This window comes from Oryx dammah, unplaced genomic scaffold, assembly GCF_014754425.2.
Source record: "Oryx dammah isolate SB20612 unplaced genomic scaffold, SCBI_Odam_1.1 HiC_scaffold_20, whole genome shotgun sequence".
Lineage (NCBI taxonomy): Eukaryota > Metazoa > Chordata > Mammalia > Artiodactyla > Bovidae > Oryx > Oryx dammah.
Genome location: NW_024070204.1, coordinates 12,737,359 through 12,756,250, shown reverse-complemented (window position 1 = coordinate 12,756,250; position 18,892 = coordinate 12,737,359). Strand labels below are relative to the sequence as shown.

General features: G+C 47.9%; 1 protein-coding gene across 1 annotated transcript in view; it reads right to left on the bottom strand.

Moving 5' to 3' along the window:
• The window catches only part of LOC120879247 (triple functional domain protein-like), a 192,628-nt gene that overhangs the window by 172,693 nt on the left and 1,043 nt on the right, over window positions 1–18,892 (bottom strand). The window contains exon 3 of the mRNA XM_040262205.1: window positions 18,670–18,887. Within this exon, the coding sequence (XP_040118139.1) occupies window positions 18,670–18,887 (218 nt within the window). The remainder of the gene's footprint in view (window positions 1–18,669; window positions 18,888–18,892) is intronic.

Sequence of the window (18,892 nt, the reverse complement as noted above, 5' to 3'; positions counted from 1 at the left end):
GAAAACTTACTTGCTAATATTTTCTTATTTGCAAATAACTGCTTACAGAAATGAGAAATGAGACTCATGAAAATGTATGTATGGACAGCCTGTTAATTCTGGATACTTTCAGAATGTGAGTGGGGGAAAAAAAAAAAAATCTAAGAATTCTGTTCTTGTGTGTAACTAACCCCAAGTACCTAAAAATCAAAAAAAGCTTTACTGAATTTTAGAATTATATTAACAGGATTATCATTTGGTTTAAATATCTATCCACTCTCCTCATTTACACAATGTAAAGTATAAGCGTGCGTGAGTATATATGTATGTGCCTACGTGCATGCACTTTTCAGAACTCCAGTTCCCTGCAAGAGAGAAAGAATAATTTTCCTTGATGACGGATGCAATCCTTAAGAGCGACCCATCAGTTCATAGATTACAATAGAGGAGGAAAAAGTTTCAAAGAGATCTCTTATGGAAAATACCCTTTATATTGTCAATCACATGTAAAACACCTTGAAAGTCAGTGTGATGCCTGAATCTAAGCGATCTTGTTATAGTCCTTTTACTATCAAGCCAGGAGATAAAAATTATCCCTGACTAGTGCTGTCAGAATAATAAGGGAGAGAGGACTTTCTCGGTGGTCCAGTGGTTAAGAATCCACCTGCTAATGCAGGGGACACGGGTTCGATTCCTGGTGCAGGAAGAGCACACATCCCGTGGAGCAACTAAGCCCACACGCCACAACATCCATGCCCACGAGTCACAGCTACTGAGACTGGTCGCCTAGAGCCTGCGCTCTGCAACAAGGAAAGCCACATGATGAGAAGCCCAACCCCACACTAGAGAGCAGACCCTGCTCATGCAACTAGGATAGGCCCACACAGCAGCAAAGGCTCAGCACAGCTACAAATAAAGGAAAAAATTTTAATTAATATAAGTTTTTAAAATAGTAATAAGAGAGAGTATGAAATCTAAGAGGACTGGGGGGAAAAAAAAAGGCAAATTACATGTGAGTTTTTAAAGTAGAGGTAAAGAGGCCACTCCTAAAATGTTTTCAGGTATTCTTCCACCTGTCACTGCCCTTGTACACTGTTGTCTGTGGGTGGCAATGATAAACTCCATTTCAAATCACAGTGTGAACTCTGCCATTTTTACAGGTGAAAAACAAAGAAAGAACTGTTATTTTCAAGCATTCTCAAGTACCAGTACAAAGAACACGGGCTAGGAGAGTGTTAAATTAGAAGCCATCTGTGCTGATAACTTACAACATGATTTCTCTACTCTCCTTCAACACTACATAACATCTCTATGGCAACACGGTAACTTCAAATGCGAGTCTGGAAGGCCAGTCGTGCACTCAGCCTATTCACACAGCAACCAGGCTGGTGGGCCGGCTCCTCAATGGGCCAGTCTTCTTCCACAGGAAGGCTGTCCCGTCACACGCGGCCCGCACACCCTCTCTCCACTTCCTCCAGGCATGTAAGCGAAAGGGTCTGCACACCGAGCGTATTACCCAAAACTGGCCACGGCCCCACCACCAAAACCAGCAAGCACACCTTGCTGTAACTCAAGGTTGCTATCTCTAGTTGTGCATATGAATTACCAGTAGGGTTTTTATTAAGTACAGATTCTAGAGGCCTATTCTAGAACTACTACATGAGAATCGCTGGCAATTCTGAAATTTTTTAAACCTTATGGGTGATTCTGATACAGGCTGGGGTGGTGGTGGTTTAGTCGCTCAGTCGTGTCCAACTCTTGTAGCCCGACAGGCTCCTCTGTCCATGGGATTCTCCAGGCAAGAATACTGCAGTGGGTTGCCATTTCCTTCTCCAACAGGCTGAGTTAAGGACCAGTGAATCAAAAAGCGTTGACCGTGTCTCTCCTTGGAGCTTGCCCTAGGCCAGAGACCAGCAAGCCCACCCTCACAGGAAACAACCACGACCCAAAGACCCAGAACCAGAACACGGTCCATACGAGGTTCTACACCAACACAGCCAGCCAGTGAGGCCAGGAGAAGACATGTGGGTGGTTTCCTAATGGAAGTGATGCCTGACCCAAGCTGAGGCAGTTAGGAAAACCAAGAACAGGAGGGAGCACCAACCACAGAGACAGGGCCGGGGGCAGGGTCACAGCGTGGCGTGTGCGATGGGGTTCTGCCCTAGCTTTGGCAAAATCCTCATCCGTAAACAGGAGAAATATTAGGTATGTCAATATATGTTCGAGAGCTGAGAGATAATCAACTCGGTCTTTTCAAGAGCGCCTCAAATTTCATTTCTACCTTGAGAGGAATTCCGATTAGGTGGACTTGGGCTCGCTGATGACTTCTTGTCCTTTTAATTTCTACATTATTCCCCAGCACATTTTCAAAAGAGGCCAGAAGAGAGAACCTGCTAATCACCTTGCCTCTTTAGAGATATAAACTCCCACCGGCCAGAATATTATTTCTGTCTTCTCCAGCTGTATGGCGCCTGGCATACTGACACAGATCAAAGGATAAACAGCTCACTCATTACACAGTGCCATGTACATTAGACAATGCCCATAAAGTCCGTGAAGATGAAAACCACTTCAAGTGCCCAGCAATTCTGAGCCAGGCATTTGAGACAGAGAGACAAAGATGACAGACCAAACATCATAAAAAGGTCACCACCCAGCAGGAAGGCTCCTGTTCCACCAGATCTCTGGTCCCCAGTGCAGGCAGGCGACACAGCAGACAAAACCCCAACCTGCTTTACATGCTTTTAATGTATGGAAGCAGGAGAAAAGGTTTCAAAATGCTCAAAAAAAAAAAAGTCTTCCATGGTTCCTTTCTTTCAGGGACCATGCCCAAAAGTAATGTCAAAGCCACACAAATTCTTTCTGAGACATCTCCTTTTAAGTGAAGCTCACATACTTTGTATGAAGTGTCAACTCAATTCTAAAACAGGCACAATGAAAATTCTTGCAACAGAGCATACGCGATTTTATGCAAATTGATACAGTTTCTGTCTTAGAGTCTAACACGCTGGTTGTGTGTGTGTGCGCGCGAGCGATCAGAGCTGACTCCAATATCCAAGGACGGAGAACTCACATGAGCAGGAGAACTCACATGAGCAGGAGAACCCTGGCGGCCACTTTGAGTGGGAGCAGGCACCACGCTGCCTCTCCCTCAACTTCTCCAGGATGCTGCCAGGGTGCGATCACCAGTGTGAACCACTTCAGCTGGGCCCTCAGGGCCCACAGACACACCGCCTACAGGGGAGCAGAGCCTGTCCTTATCTTTTCCACTAAGATGCCCTGAAATTTTCAACAGGATAGATAATTCAACATTCTCTAAGAAATGATCAAATATACCATCAAATCGGCCTTCCCCAGCGGCTCTGTGGTAAGGATTCCGCCAAGATGCAGGAGATGCACCTAGATGAGGGTTCGATTCTTGGGTGGGGAGGATCCCCTGGAGGAGGGCATGGCAACCCACTCCAGTGTTCTTGCCTGGAGAATCCCATGGACAGAGGAGCCTGGTGGGCCACAGTTCATGGGGTCACAAACAGTTGGACACGACTGAGCACACAAGCACCATCAAACCACAACAGAAGCCCAATCAGATCTTATCTACAAGGCCCTCCTTCAGAAAGGAGTCGTTTCTTTTCTTCTCTCAGACACCAAAGAAAGCTCCCTGCATGGTGTCCCACACGCAGTATGATATGCAGGGTACTGCAGGAGAAAACCCTGCAGGCACACTCCTTCCACCTGGGACCCTGCCCTGGAGACCACTGCCTGCTTGGATCCTTCGGGCCAGCCCTAAGAGCTACTGACCTGCAGGAAGTTAAAACCCTGAGTCCCCTTCCTCGGGTACAAAATTGGATGCCACTGCCTACCCTGCAGAGGACTGTGAAAATTAAATAGCTGGTGGCTGTAAGCACTCAATAAATGAAGCTGTTTAAGACTCTGAAATATTGCCATTTAGTTGTATCCTTTTCTTTGATACATAACTCACATAGTATAAAATTCTCCCTTTAAAAACAGTGTACAGTTGACTTGAGTATATTTAGTCTACTCATCATCATGTGTGTGCTCGGTCGGGCCCGGCTCTCTGCGGCCCCCGTGGACTGTAGCCCGCCAGGCTCCTCTGTCCGTGGGATACTCCAGGCAAGAATACTGGAGCAAGTTGCCATTTCCTTCTCCAGGGGATCTTCCCCACCCAGAGACTGAACTCACGTCTCCTGCACTGCAGACAGATTCTTGACTGCTAAGCCACTGGCCACTAGGTAATCCCAGAACATTTTCAGCACCCAAAAGCCCTTCCCCAGAATGCGTGACCCATTAGCAGTCATGACCTTTTATTCTCCAAATTTTCCAAACCAAAAGGCTTTCGCTCTTATGGCATTAACAAGCAAATTAAGAATTAAGCAAATTCTTCTTTCTGGCTGAACTGTCCAGTTGTAGGAAGGGCTTGTACAGGTACAGAGGCTGACTCTCCCAGATAACCATTCAAGGAGCATGGGGACAGGCACAAAAAACAGAGCGCAACAGAGGAAACTGACACTGTCTCCCCAAATCAAGAGCCCATGTTCTTTCTGTGTCATCATTTAATGGAGCACAACTCTGAACAGCAAAAATCCATCTTGCCTGTAACGAGATCTGCACCCAGTGGCCCACAGTTTCTAGAACTGAGTGCCCACAGACACTTCCTAGAAATCCCGTGCTAATGCGGACACTCCAGAGGTGGTTTCTGGGAAGAAACATTTAATCAATGAAGGGCAGCAAGCAAGTCTCACAAGTCGTGACTCATGACTTACTCCACGCACTCAGCTCCCTCCTCTACTCATAGCGCGTGATGAATTCCTGAGAAAAGACCACCCCCTCCCCAGCCTCCACCCAACACCCATCCATTTCTCAGACCATCCCTTGCGTCCAATCATTCATTCTTAGTATCTCAACACTTTTTTCCTTTTCCCTCCTCTCTTCTGGCAACACGTACACGGAGATGAAGATGATCAACTGTTTTGCCCACAACAGGTGTCGGCTTTATAAATCACACTTATTAGAAATTAATCTCCCCTTCTTTTTTGGCAACTCCTGATTTTCCAATGTTGTGCTTCAACATCCCCAGAAAGCGAGCTGCTGACCCAGTCTGGCAGCTCTTTTCTTAAACATGCCTCGGGGGAGTTCCAGCCTATGACTTCATCTGTTTTCTTTGGGTGACTAAGTGACAAGGCACGGAGCTGAACAGAAGCTGACCGCTAACTGCCGATTTGAACAGTTTCAACTTGAAGATGTAGGTTCGTTTATCACAGTGGTATGGCTTAGCATTTCGAAATTGCTTTCTGCATTTTCTAGGACTGAGTAAGTCAGTGCAGACGTTGGGGATAAAAGGAGCCTTCACTTCAGAGAAGGGAATTACATACAAATCTGGGAAAGGGAAGACAGAAATGCAGTCTGTAGTACTGGACTGGAATTGAGGCATGTGTACAAACTTGGTTTTTATCGTAGACAGGTGCGCACAGAACAACACGTGTCACGTGATGCTGTGTGTGTGTGCACATAAGCACGTGTCGACGCAAACTCCCCGATTCCTGGCTCTGTGCACTGAGAGGCTCTGGAAGCAGCAACAACCCTGTAGCATAAGCACACTTGGTGCCCAGAATGAGTTTCTTCATGCTGTCTTCTGCTAAAGTCAATCAGGGCTCCTTGGAGAAGTGGCTATTTCAGGGCTGGAGTCAGGAAAGAACAGAAGCCTGGGACATTTCACTGTGTCAGACAATAAGGAAGTGCCCCATAAATGATGGGGACACATCACAAAAGATGAAGGAGCCAGTGTGAAAGGACACCACTGGCCAGATCATGAACAACTGAGCATCAAGCTAAGTAATGATATCAACTGATTATAATCCACTGACTAAAACAGTCCCTGGGGTTGCAAAGAGTCAGACACGGCTTAGCGACTGAACAAGACAGGAATCTGTAAGGCCACACTTACAGAAATAAATAAGTGCAGCAAAGAGAGAGGCTCTGCCCTTACAGTCGAAAGCCAATGAAACACAGAAGGAGTAATGAAGCTAGAAAACTCACCAGGTTGAAACCATCATAATAATCACTGATTTGGGCAAAAGTCAGCAATGGAGATAACCAGCAAATTAGAGTCAGCAAAGGAACAGGATTTTCCACAGGATTTTCTCGAATTCTCTCTTCACAAGATGCTGATTACAAGGGAACAGTACAGTGGTAGTCACCCCCTGAATCAGAAGACTGAACGAGCATCTCACAGCAGGTGACAGCTGGGTCCCCCATGGAGCGTTAGGGGGAAGGACTCAGCCCTTCCGTCAGCCACGCGAGACCTGAACCTGGTCAGGAGGGACGCTCCCCCCTAACCGAGGGACCGTCCTCCAAAGAATGGACTAGAACCTTCCAGGGAACAAAAGAGACAGGCTGGGGAGATGTTCCAAAATAAAGAAAACTAAAGAGACATGACAACTAAATCTATCAATAATTGTATGTGTTCCTGATAGAATGCTGGACCACCAAGATTTTTTTAATCACCAAGAGTTTCTAGAGTCATTGGTAAAATTTTAGTGAAGTCAGCAAATTTAGATAATAACGTAAAAATTTCCTAATTTGGGTCATTATGTAAGAGAATGTCCTTGCTCTGAGAAAATACTGTGGCGTCACCTTCTAGAGGTAAGGGCACCATCACCTTGCAACTTACTCTCAAATGGTTCAGATACAAAATAATATCTAAATTTAATATATACAAATATATGTGTGTGTTTGTATACATATCCAGAGAGGGGGGAGGGGGAGGAGGAGGTGATGTTCCTGTAGTGAAATAGTAACAACTGGGGATTTTGAATTCTTCCCTGAACAGGAGAACCGGTTTCTCAAAATAAACTCATCTGCCATCTCCTCCTGCGCAACAAACTTTAAATGCAAAAACATGAAGACAAGAACCAACTAAACAGAGAGAAACGATGCATACAAGTGAAATCTCAACTTGACTAAGTTGATATGAATTTGAGCCTTGTACCTCCTGTGCTGATTTAAAATCAAGATCAACTAAAATAGCATGTCAAAAGCACATACTCTCCCATTCAACAGTAGGCCAATATGACTTTAATTGTAGAATTTTTCTTAAAGCAACAATTAAACAAAAATTTAAAAAAATATGAAATTTAAGAAACTCCTTGAATAAACCAGGAAGAAAGGAAAATTAGATTTTAAGAGAATAGTACACCTTCCGGTGATATACTGTGAGGGAGACAGGTGAGGTGTACCTGATGGAAATGCACCCCACAGAAAGGAGAATCTAGAATACATGCCCAGAAGTTATCCCACTAAAGGCGGATGGCAGGAAGTAAGTCTCTGTTCCCCAGGACCACAACGCTCATCATCTATGTGTACATTTCCATGAATAACAAAAAAGACAAGAGAAGCTGCAACAAAACAGCTCTAGAAAGAACCGGGGGAAAGACCACACCCACCTCATAAAACTGTCCCCGAAAAAGCAGCTTAGCTGTCTCCGGCCCCTCCCCATGACCCCGCCCATGCAACCTTCCTCAGTTAGAAAGGAAGCCCGGGAATTCTTTATAATGTGATACACACATCCAATGGCTGGAAAACTTCCCTCCCCAGCCAGCCTCTCCCTGCCCTTCCCAAACTTCCCTCTGCCAACCCTGAGGGCCACTGAGACTTCCTTCCACTTTAGACCAAGTGGCCACAGCCAGGGAAGTGGGGACCAGCCGGCCACAGGAGTCCTCCCCAGACAGACAGACGGGAGGCAGCAAAACTCAAAACCATCTCAGCGGGACAGCTGCGGTTACTGGGGTTATTTATGTAAGAAGGAACATCAGCTTTAATCAGGTGAGAAGAGGAAAGGCACAGAAGCTAAATCACGGGGCTCAGACTACAGTGAAAAAGTGCTTGCTCTATCCCGGAATCTGTCATTCCATTTTTGTTCAGTGTGAGACTTGTAAATTACAGCTTCCATCTTCAACACACGAGGATGTACACATTGTTTTAAAATCTGACAATTATAACACCGGGCCTTGTGGGATGCTGTATGGAGGGAGGGTCATTTCTCCTCTTTCCCTCCATCGGAGAAGAAAAGGCAATGTGGGGGCTTTGTGGTCTGGCAGCTGTGGGTTTAAATTCCAGCCCGAGCCCTCATAAGTGGTGCAAACTGGGGCAGTCATTCAACTCCCCAGAGGCTGAGATCCTCATCCGAACACAGAAATAGCCTCCACCAGCTGGAGGGGGTGGGGGGATCTGATCTTACATGAGAAAATGTATATAAAACAGCTGCGTGCACCTAGACCTACAGGCCCTCAGGTGGTAGCAGCAATAGAGATAATAGTTAAGAGAGAGCTTCACCAGGTTTTCTTGAAGGACAAATTGGCGTTCATAATGTTTGGGGGGGAAGAAAACAAACATGGCATTTTAAATATTACCCTCTGGCGTTACAAGCAGGTTATTGCTTCTGCATGCACTTACTTGACCCTCTATGGACCCTAACTCCAAAGATGTTAGCTGACCCCCGAGGACTGGGGGTCCTGGCCTCCCATATCGCTCTGGCAGATGCTGCCGAATACTTACTTAGGTTACAACAAGCGCAGTTCCACGACTGCCCGCCATCCCATTTTCCCCACAAACAGCCCCAAATCCACAGTACAAGCTGTCACGGGCAATTTACCATCATCACACCTCAATCCTGCATAGGGTTTACAGTCAGAGGTCTCCAGTAACATGGCTCAGGGAGGGACAGGCCCCATCTCACCAGCAGGCTGTCCCCTTCTGTGTGTTCAGCAATCAGCAGGGCTGAGACAGGACCCATAAATGATGCCATGGAGATGAGAGATGCCCAGCAAAGAACACGGCAGATTCTGCATCTCGCAGGCTGCAGTCAAATATCCGGACACAAACAGGTACATGGCCAGCTCACAGAATGCTGAAACTCACTACTCCCGCGAGAAGCTGCTCTCCCAGAGGGAGACATGTGAACGGAACTGTCACGTGAAGGAAACGGATGGCCTGGAAACCATCCAGTTAGCGACGGTCCTCCAAGTTTCCGGACCCAAGATATATTAGGACAAGAGCAACAACGTTTAGATGGAGGTGAAGTAACTCCAGAATAAACGTGTGAAATACACTCTGCCTCGGTGTAATCTGGCTTTTTGGAGCTGGTAAGGGTCCTTGGGTGCCAGCTACCATCACTGTGGTACTGAAAAGGACAGTGAGGGCTGGAAGGGATTTCTCATAATCACAATTTTTTTTTTTTTGGAATAGCTATCTACAAGCAAGAAACATCTGTTTAGTATCAGACACCAGGAATCTATTTGTTATTAGGATGGTAAAGTATTAGACAATTTAGACTTTGGAGATTTCATTCTAGGACTGATTTTAGGTCAGCAGAAATACTTAAAGCAACAGTCTAATCAAAGCACTGCTTCCCAATATATTTGTGTGCACCCTCAGAATAAACAGAGGAATTGTACTTTTTGGTCCTTATCACTTAAAAGCTAAACTAATAAAAATAAATAAATAACATGCACTTTGTTATTCCTGCAGATCCTAGTGCATCTGATGTCAAGAACAAGCATTAACTAAGAGTAAAAGCAAGTACGAAAACATAAAACTTGCAGAATCCACATGGCCCTGGAGGGCCCTGCTCTGGTTTGCAGGCCCGATGTTTAACAGCAGCAATAACAAAGGAGAGGAATCCTTGAAGACGTGAATCAGAATGAGAAGAGGAAGTGAAGTAAAAGGAATCAATGATGGAAAAACTGTATATACTGTTTTGACCAACCTCTCAGACTTTTCATAAGCCTAATTTTCAAACTCAAAACATCTTGCCCTAAAATACACGTTTTTTATACATTCCACTTCACATATACTAAGAAACAAGGGTAGTTTTAAAATAGATTTCAAGGACTTCCCTGGCAGTCCAGTGGTTAAGACTCCACACTTCCAATGCAGGAACTAGGGGCTGGATCCCTGGTAGGGCCACAACGCTCCCACAGGCCACGTGGCCAAAAAATTAAAAACAGAAAAACATTTCAAATATCTATCTCTGATATATTCATTCCCTCTTGCACTGACACCTCCCATTCACAGAATTCCAAAGTGGGGATTTTTACGATTTTTCCAAGATATACACAGGGGACCACACTTGAAGAGACACCAACAAAACCTATCTACAAATATCCCAGGGTTATACTTTTAAACTTGAATTGTATTTTTCTCAAGTTCAAGAACAACTTCATTTTATGGTTATGAGTCTTAAGTGGGGAGACTAACACTTTATGAATTCACTCCTTAACCATCAACACTGTGAAATACACAGCTTCAGAGTTAATTACATGTAGGAAAGTCCATGAACTGAGGGTGAATGATCTCACACATTTGTTGTTATTTGTGTTGTTGTTATTTATGCAGGAGCAATGCCCCTTCCTCCAAGTGAAGCTTATTCCTAGAAACTCCCTTTTTAACACCAGCAATGTCAAGGCACAGCAGACCACTCTGCCTGTGCTACTCTGTTTCCTTCTGGACGGCAGCAAACGGCAGCAAAACTCAGCAGAGTGGGAAAATTTAAAGCAGGAAAAATGGTGACTGTTCGCATCTAAAGATAGTTTTTTTAAAGTCAGCAGACTTGTCAAATGGATTCTCAAGTTATGCTTCTTACAGAATCTAAGAAAAGAATCTCTATTTCCCCATAACTATCTTCAGCCTTTCCCCAGATTAACCCTAGACGTCACAGAAAGTTTGGTCCCACCTAGGTCCATCTGACTATTGTTCAGTCGCTCAGTCCTGTCCACCTCTTTGCAACCCCATGGACCGCAGCACACCAGGCTTCTCTGTCTTCCACTGTCTCCCGGAGTTTGCTCAAATTCACGCTCATTGAGTTGGTGAAGCTATCCAACCATCTCATCCTCTGTCACCCCCTTTTCCTTCTGCCTTCAATCTTTCCCAGCATCAGGGTCTTTTCCAGTGAGTCGGCTCTTTGCATCAGGAAGTCAAGGTACTGGAGCTTCAGCTTCACCATCAATCCTTCCAATGAATGTTCAGGGTAGACTGCCTTTAAGACTGACTGGTTTGATCTCCTTGCAGGTTCCAGGGATTCTCAAGAGTCTTCTCCAGAACCACAATTTGAAAGCATCAAATCTTCAGAGTTCAGCTTCTTTATGGTTCAACCCCCACATCGATACATGACTACTGGAAAAACCACAGCTTTCGCTAGATGTACCTTTGTCAGCCAAGTGATGTCTTTGCTTTTGAATATGGTGTCTAGGTCTGTCATAGCTTTCCTTCACAAGGAGCAAGTATCTTTTCATTTTATGGCTAAAGTCACCATCCACAGTGATTTTGGAGCCCAAGAAAAAAAAATCTGTCACTGCTTCCACTTTTTCCCCTACTATTAATATTTACCATAACATGATGGGACCAGATGCCATGATTTAGTTTTCTGAATGTTGAGTTTTAAGCCAGCTTTTTCATTCTCCTCTTTCGCTTTCATTACTTGGCTCTTTAGCACCTCTTCACTTTCTGCCATTAGGGTGGTATCCTCTGCATATCTGAGGTTGTTGATATTTCTCCTGGCAATCTTGATTCCAGCTTGTGATTCATCCAGCCTGGCATTTCACATAATGTACTCCACATAGAAGTTAAGTAAGCAGGGCGACAATATACAGCCTTGACATATTCCTTTCCCAATTTGGAACCAGTCAGTTGTTCCATGTCCCTTTCTAACTGTTGCTTCTTGACCTGAATACGGGTTTCTCACCAGACAGGTAAGATGGTCTGGTATTTCCATCTCTTTAAGAATTTTCCAGTTTGTTGTGACCCACAGAGTCAAAGGCTTTGGCATAGTCAATGAAGAAGTAGAGGTTTTTCTGGAATTTTCTTGCTTTTTCTATGATTCAATGAATGTTGGCAATTTGATCTCTGGTACCTCCGCCTTTTCTAAACCCAGCTTGTACTATCCTTAAAATCAACATAAAAATCTTTCCAAAATTACTCAGTTTTATTCAAGTTTACCTTTGAGAAATCACTTCTGTTAGATTTGGCTTCTGTTGGTGTCTCACAGTTTATATTTGCATTTCCTTGAATGTGTATGGCCATTCTGTAGTTGCACTGTCTATTTCCCTTGCGGACTGCCTTTCTTATTGATTTGAGGAAACCTTTTTTCAATCATGCACATATAATTCTTCATCTGAATTGTAATAAATGTTTTTGCCCAATTTGCAGCTAGTCTTTGTTTAATGTTATGTTTTAATTAACATACAGTACAAATGGATTCCTTTTCCTGTGTTCAGGTCTATGAATTTTAATATGCAGAATCACCACCACAGCCAGGATGCAAAACACTTTTCATCATCCTTCAAAACATCCCCCACACTGCCCTTCTGGAGTCACCCTTTTCCCCCCTCCAACTCCTGGTAACCAACCGATCGCTTCTCTGTCCCTCCAGTTCTATTTCTTTGAGAAAGTCATACAAGTGGACTCCTATGCAGCCTTTGGAGGCGGCCTTCCTTCAGGCAGCATCAGCTGAATGGATGTACCAATTCATCTGTTCACATCTACTCTTTTAAATGCCAGCAAGCGTAGCGGACAGTGAAGGAAGGGCCTTAACCCCTCCCAGCAGTGGGACAGGAACAGAGCAGCATACCAAGTACTTGGAAGGAAAAGAGGAGAAGGCCATGCAGTGGGCAGGACCTTACAGAAACCCCTCCTAAAGAGAAACTGAGTGCAATTCATCACTGTCCACACAGGGCTATGGGCTGTAACAAAATAAGCCTGACGGACTCATGTGGACACCACTAACCCAAAGTACCCTAGACCAACAAACTATTCTGTTTGCTCACTAAAGTCTTCATTACAGCTTCCTCTGTCAGGGCAACTGCTAAACTGTACTAACTTATGACAGCGGCCAGACAGCATGCTCCTTCCCAACTATGACATCTGCTCTACAGACTGCTCCACAGTACTCCCAGCAAAGAGCAGATGTGTGGCTGATCAAGGAAGTCAGTAGCCTATAATGCAAGTGTGTGTGCTATGCTTAGTCGCTCAGTCATGTCTGACTCTTTGTGACCCCATGGGCTGTAGCCTGCCGGGTTCCTCTGTCCATGGGATTCTCCAGGCAAGAGTATGGGCGTGGGCTGCCATTTCCTTCTCCAGATGATCTTCACGACCCAGGGATCAAAACTGGGTCTCCCGCGTTGCAGGCAGATTCTTTACTGCCTGAGCCACCAGGGAAGCCCGCAATGCAAATGTATTTATGACCTAAGTGCAGTTTCATGTTGCCAGAGCACATCTGGCATTAGACCAAATACTCCAGGAGGTCCCACCCTTTCTTCTGATCAAGCCCCTAGGTCTTAAGCCTGGGAAGCCCACACATCCTCCGGTCAAACTCGACCCAGACACATAACCTTTCCCAGAGGGCAGGGGCTGCAGAACTTGGGTTTACAGGGACTTCCTTATGGGAAGAGAAAACCAAAAAGGAAATAAACGTAACCAAGCAAACCGAGGCTTCCATTAGCAAGTGAGAAAGTGAAGATAAGACTCAGACACTGGCCAACCAGTAAACAGGAGAGCGGGAACCCCCATCAACAAGAATGTCACTCGCTTGAAACTCCAGCCAGGGGGTCTCCACGCTGGGAGACCCCAGGGCTAGGCCGGGTACTGTGACAGCAAACAGAAGCCAGATAGTCGGGGAGGCGGGCCTCCACGGTGGACACAAGCCCCGGCGCGGCGGGGAGCAGGGAGGGGAAGGAGGCAGCACACCAGCGCCCTGCTGGGGGGGCCTTGTCGCGACCCCCACACCCTTTCTCCATTTTTGCTCCTTTGCCCTCAGTGCAGAGATACAGCGACAGGAATACCTTGAATGGCCCCGGGCGAACAAGAGTAATAACAATAATAATAATAATACACCCGCTCTCCCGCCAGGGGCTCTGAGAAGATTTCCGCGCGGGTCCAGGGCAGACTGGACGGCTCAGCGGCGGAATCCGGAGTGGAACGAGACAGAATTCCGTCCTGGCGCCATCTAACCCCTCGTAACCTTTCTACACCCCTGGGTCAACCCTGTTCTCCGCCCCACCGAACTGCCGGCGCGGGGCTGAGGATAAGGGGAAAAGATACAAAAGCCGGCATCTCGGTCCTCAGGACACAGCCGGCCCGGGGCGTTCACCCAGGCGCTTAGGCCAAACGCTCGCGAGAGGAAGAACGGAGCCGCGGCGGAGGCACCGCCCCCTTTCCCGGGAACGCGGCGGGGTTCTCAGCACACAACCATTCTTCCCCGTGCACCAAGGGGGCTCCTGTTCTGCCAGCGGCACCACTAAAAATCCGTCGAGACAATGCACTTAGGGAAATAAAAAACCAATTCATTAGAGAACCGAGGAGGAATGAAGGGGGTTGTTAAGGCGGCTTTTTATAGTACAACACAATTCATCCCTATCAACGTAAGTGACTTGACTAGGCAGTCAAAGTGTGGCTATTGATTAAGAATTGGACTTTTCTCTGGAATGCCGCCAAGGATATGAGATAAAATTTTATTTCCTCAGTGGAAGAGTCAAGAAAATAAATATCAGATACGGCTGATTTAGATTATGACCGCTCCAAACACATCTTTCACTTAGAAAGGGATCCCACATTTATCACAAGATTTAAAAGGCCTGAAACGGCCATGCTAATCACATATTTTTAATACACACTTGAACAGATTTAAACCACATGCCACACCTTGAACAGAACCACTGGCTTCATTTAAATTTTGGTTAATCATTTAAACGGTGTAAAAGGCTTCATCTAAATCTTCATTTGAATCGTGGATGGTTAAACTGCAAAGGAAAAAATACAATTGTCTATGTCAATAAGTCAGTTTACAAGGTCTTAATGGAAAGTTTCCTTCAATGATTTTTTTTTTTTTTTTTTTTACTGTCCTCTGATTTCCTGAAAATCACTGCTAGGATACTTCCAGCTCCCTCTCTCCTCTCATCTAAAACGGAACCTCACTGTGCCACTGAAAAGGGGGAAACCAACATTCACTATCAAGTTACATTTTCTTCTGCTTTCCTTTTCAAAATATTGAGGGTAACAAGGACTGACTTCTTAATACAATAATTATTATTGGTGCTCACAAAGACCAAAGCTGCCAGGCTTCTAAATATATACAGAAGCAGCAGGGCAAGCTCAGAGGCCAGCAACTTAAGTGGTGTTAGAAGCAGAAATCTGAAGACAAGTTCCCTCAACATTCCATGAGGAAATCATTATATCAACATAGGACATGCACCCTGCTCTCTCCTTAAGTAACTGACTTAAGTGTCTTCACATATTCCATTGGAAAGGGAAGGGCTGCAGCAACGGGTCCAGAAGTAAGACTTAGTAAGGAAAGGAACCTAGCCCAGTGGGCTGACAACCTTTCAGAATAACCACAAACCCTTATGCTCTGCATGTTCATATAATACCAACCTGAAACATACCAGGCAGGTTAAAAATAAGGCGTTTATGTAAGTACCCCCACCAGACACACACACACTCTTGCAAGGTTAAATAGAGAGCTCTGAAAGAATGATTTATTGTCACAAGAACAGGGCCCCAAAATAGATTGGCAATAAAAGTGATTGGTCCCAGCGGGATTGAGAACTAATCCTGGTAAGCAAAGTCCTGGCCATGACAGGCAACTGGGGAAAGAGTACCAGAGTGAGGGACAACTCTACCAGAGTTGTCTTCTGAACCAAGTCACTCAACCTCCCTAGAAGTCTGATTCCTCTTCTGTAAACTTTAAAAAAAATTGTTTTAAATGGACTAGCTCATGTTTGTGATGCCTTTTGACAAGAAAACTAAAGAATGACCACTAGGAGCTAGGAGCTCAGAGGGAACCAGAGTCCAAGGAGATTAAAAGCCCTGGAGCCACCCCCTAAACCCTCTCCAAGTGCAGGAGTCCTGCCCCCAGGTCCCAGCTCCCAACCCGAGGAGGTGGCAGTGCCGTGCTTGAGTGCATCCAGTAATCATGGCCTTGCATTCTATTCCTGAACTGCTCTAATTATGTAAAAGTTCTAATAAGCTAAATTCTCCTTCTTTCATCCAATCATAGTTACCAGATTTCACTCAGCAACCACAAGGATAAAAGTAAATCCTTGCAGTATGGACAAGGAACAAAAAGGAGGCAAGAAAATAAAGTGGCCAAACCAACAGTTCCAGGGCCAAGAAATGAAAGGCAACCAGTAGAAGTGCCTTGTCTAAGTCAGGTTGGCAATCTTAAGCATCAGGCTGACAATACTGTGGAAAACCAATCACACGCTGATCTGTCCACCCCAGTCAGTAAGAATCTATTTTCTGGGTTTCTACATCTTAGGAAAGAAGGTCTGATTTTACTAATGGACTTGACCTCTCTGTTCAACCATCCACATTCAATCAAAACTGCCCAGCAGGGCCATCCCCCTCCAAACCCCAGCTTCTGCCATTCCACCAGGTGAGGTCCCCACCCACGGTCCCCCTGCTTCATCTGTCTAACCGTTTGCCCCTTCCCACCCCCACCCATCAGTCCAACTGAATGGTCCCTCTCCTCTGTTCTCTCTCTGCTAGCTATCGCTGCCCCAGATGCTGAAGCCAAGATCTAGGTCAAGAATTCAGCGTTGCCCTAAGGAGGGAAAAGCACATTCAAAAGACATTCTAGGCTACCCCTGGGATGGGACCGCACAATGGCTGGCTACTTATAATCTGCTCTGGTTCCTGATTCCAAGTCAAACAAGGAAAGGGGCAGTATGCCCAATCAATTTTGGAGTGAGGAAGAAAAGAACAAATTCGTGACCAGCGTGGACTTGTTCTACCCCAAAGTGAACATGAACAGGAGCAAATACAGGACGAGGCCCCTGGCAACCAACAGGTAAACCCTAGGGAGAGCCACAGTAACTGAGAGAAGTATTCTGTGAGCATCCAGTCCAACTTGATGTCTTCTGAGGCTCTTATGAGCAAAAGTGATTTCTCTACTGTGCATAATAAAGATGTAAGAAAGTCTGGCCTCATAAGCACCAAAAATTCCCTCTCCAGGGCACACACGCCTTTGAAAGGCGCTGGATTCTGCACAGAATCTATTATTCTGTGACAGGTGGTGGAGAGAGAGAGAGAGAGAAGACAGGCTAGACTTAGCTTCAGGGCATGAAGGGAAGACGTCCCAGGTCTGCTATTAAGTGGTAAGATGGGGCTGGTCTATCTGGCGAGTTGCACACAAAAAAAGGCTTTCATTTGAAGGAGTTTGTGTTTTCCTAAACCTTTGCTTTCTGCGGGGACCTCACAGGGAGAGAGAGCACTGGGGAGTGTATTAACCCCAAGCTGACAGCACAGTCAGCGAGTGTCACTCCCAGCCACAACCAATCTGTTAAAACGATTCAAAACGAACCCCGCCTGGCAAGGATCAAGAAAACGAGGGAAGACAGTACTACTAAACCAGGGCTCTACCCGGCAAGGCTAACTTCTTCCGATCATCGCGCACCCGCTGCAAATTGCTCCCTGCGACCCGGATTACCCATCTGATCTCACCGGATCTGGCGACTGGATTTTGAAAGGGGCCACGAAGAAACGTGAGCCTCCGGCCTCCGGCGGGCGCCCCGTCGCAGTGCGCTCCCCCCGACGTCCTCCCGGGAGCTGCCACCAGCGCCCCGCGCGCGCCCGCGCCCATCAGCCCGCCCCGGCCTGGCCTGCCCTCGGCTCTCCAGCGCCCAGTCTGCATCCTCCCTGCCCCGCGCCTGGTCCGCCGGGCACCGCGCTGCGGGGCCACGAGGTGGCCCGGACGCGCGAACAAATTGGACTGGGCGCGGGGACACAGGGGAGCGGGCTGGACGAGGCGCCGCCGCCGGGGTCCCCAGGACGCCCTGTCACGCCTCCCGCGCCGTTTCCCCGCGGGCGGGTCGCAAAGCTCGCCTCTCCCGTGACTAACTCCCTCCTCTTTGCCCGAGAGACACACGGCCACCCCGGCACTACCTGCCGGGCAGGGCCCAGCGCGTGCCGGCCCCGCGCCTCCACCCCCGGGGCCACCACGTCCCCAGAGTGTCCCTCCCGGGCTACCCCCGGAGACAATGGCCCACCCATCGCCCGGCCGGCCGCGCTCCCATTTCAGCCATCACCGCCCTCTTCCCCTCCTCGGGCAGCCAGTGCCCCGGCAGCCCCGTTTCACAGAAGTGTAGATCGAGGCCGGGGAGGTGACAGACGAGAGAAGAAACCTGGCTGCTTATGGAGCTCAGGAGGGACCACGAACAAATCGGCCACGGAGACCAGCCCAAATGAGAGACCGCTCTCCCGGGGCCCGGCCCCGTCGCCCCCGTCCGCTCAGCCTCCGGGGAACAGGGGGGCCTCCGCCCTCGCCGTCCCTGCCGCCGCCGCCTCATCGGCCCTCCCGCGAAGGAGACAAAGAGCCGGCGCCCCAACCGGTGGAGCGGTAGCCGCTGGGGCGGGCGGCGGGGAGATTTCACCCGAGAAACCAGGGGCGGGGGCGAAGGGAAGGGCGAGCCGGAGGTGTCCGGGCCGATCCGCGGCGCTCGGGGCGGCGCGGCCAACGGGACCCGCGGGTGTTGGGGCGCAGGGCAGCGGCCTGGGCGGGCGCGCTCCGGGCCCGACGGCCGGGCGAGCAAGAACCGGGCGCGCCGGGGAACGCGGACCGCGGACCGCGCCTCCGCGGCGGGGGCCGGTGGCGGAGCGCGCGGGCAGCGGCGCGGGTGCACTCACCGGATCGGAAGAAGGCCGCGATGTCGGCCAGGTCCTTGGCCGCCTCCTCGGCTCCCTCGCCGGCGCCGCCCCCGCAGCCCGAGCTCGCCGCGCTGGCCGCAGCAGCGGGGCCGGAGGACGCGGCGGGGGCGGCGGCAGCACCGCCGCCGCCACTGCTGCTGCTGCCGCTCACGACTGCGCCGCCGCCCGCCGACCCGCCCGGCTCGCCCCCCCCGCCCCTAGT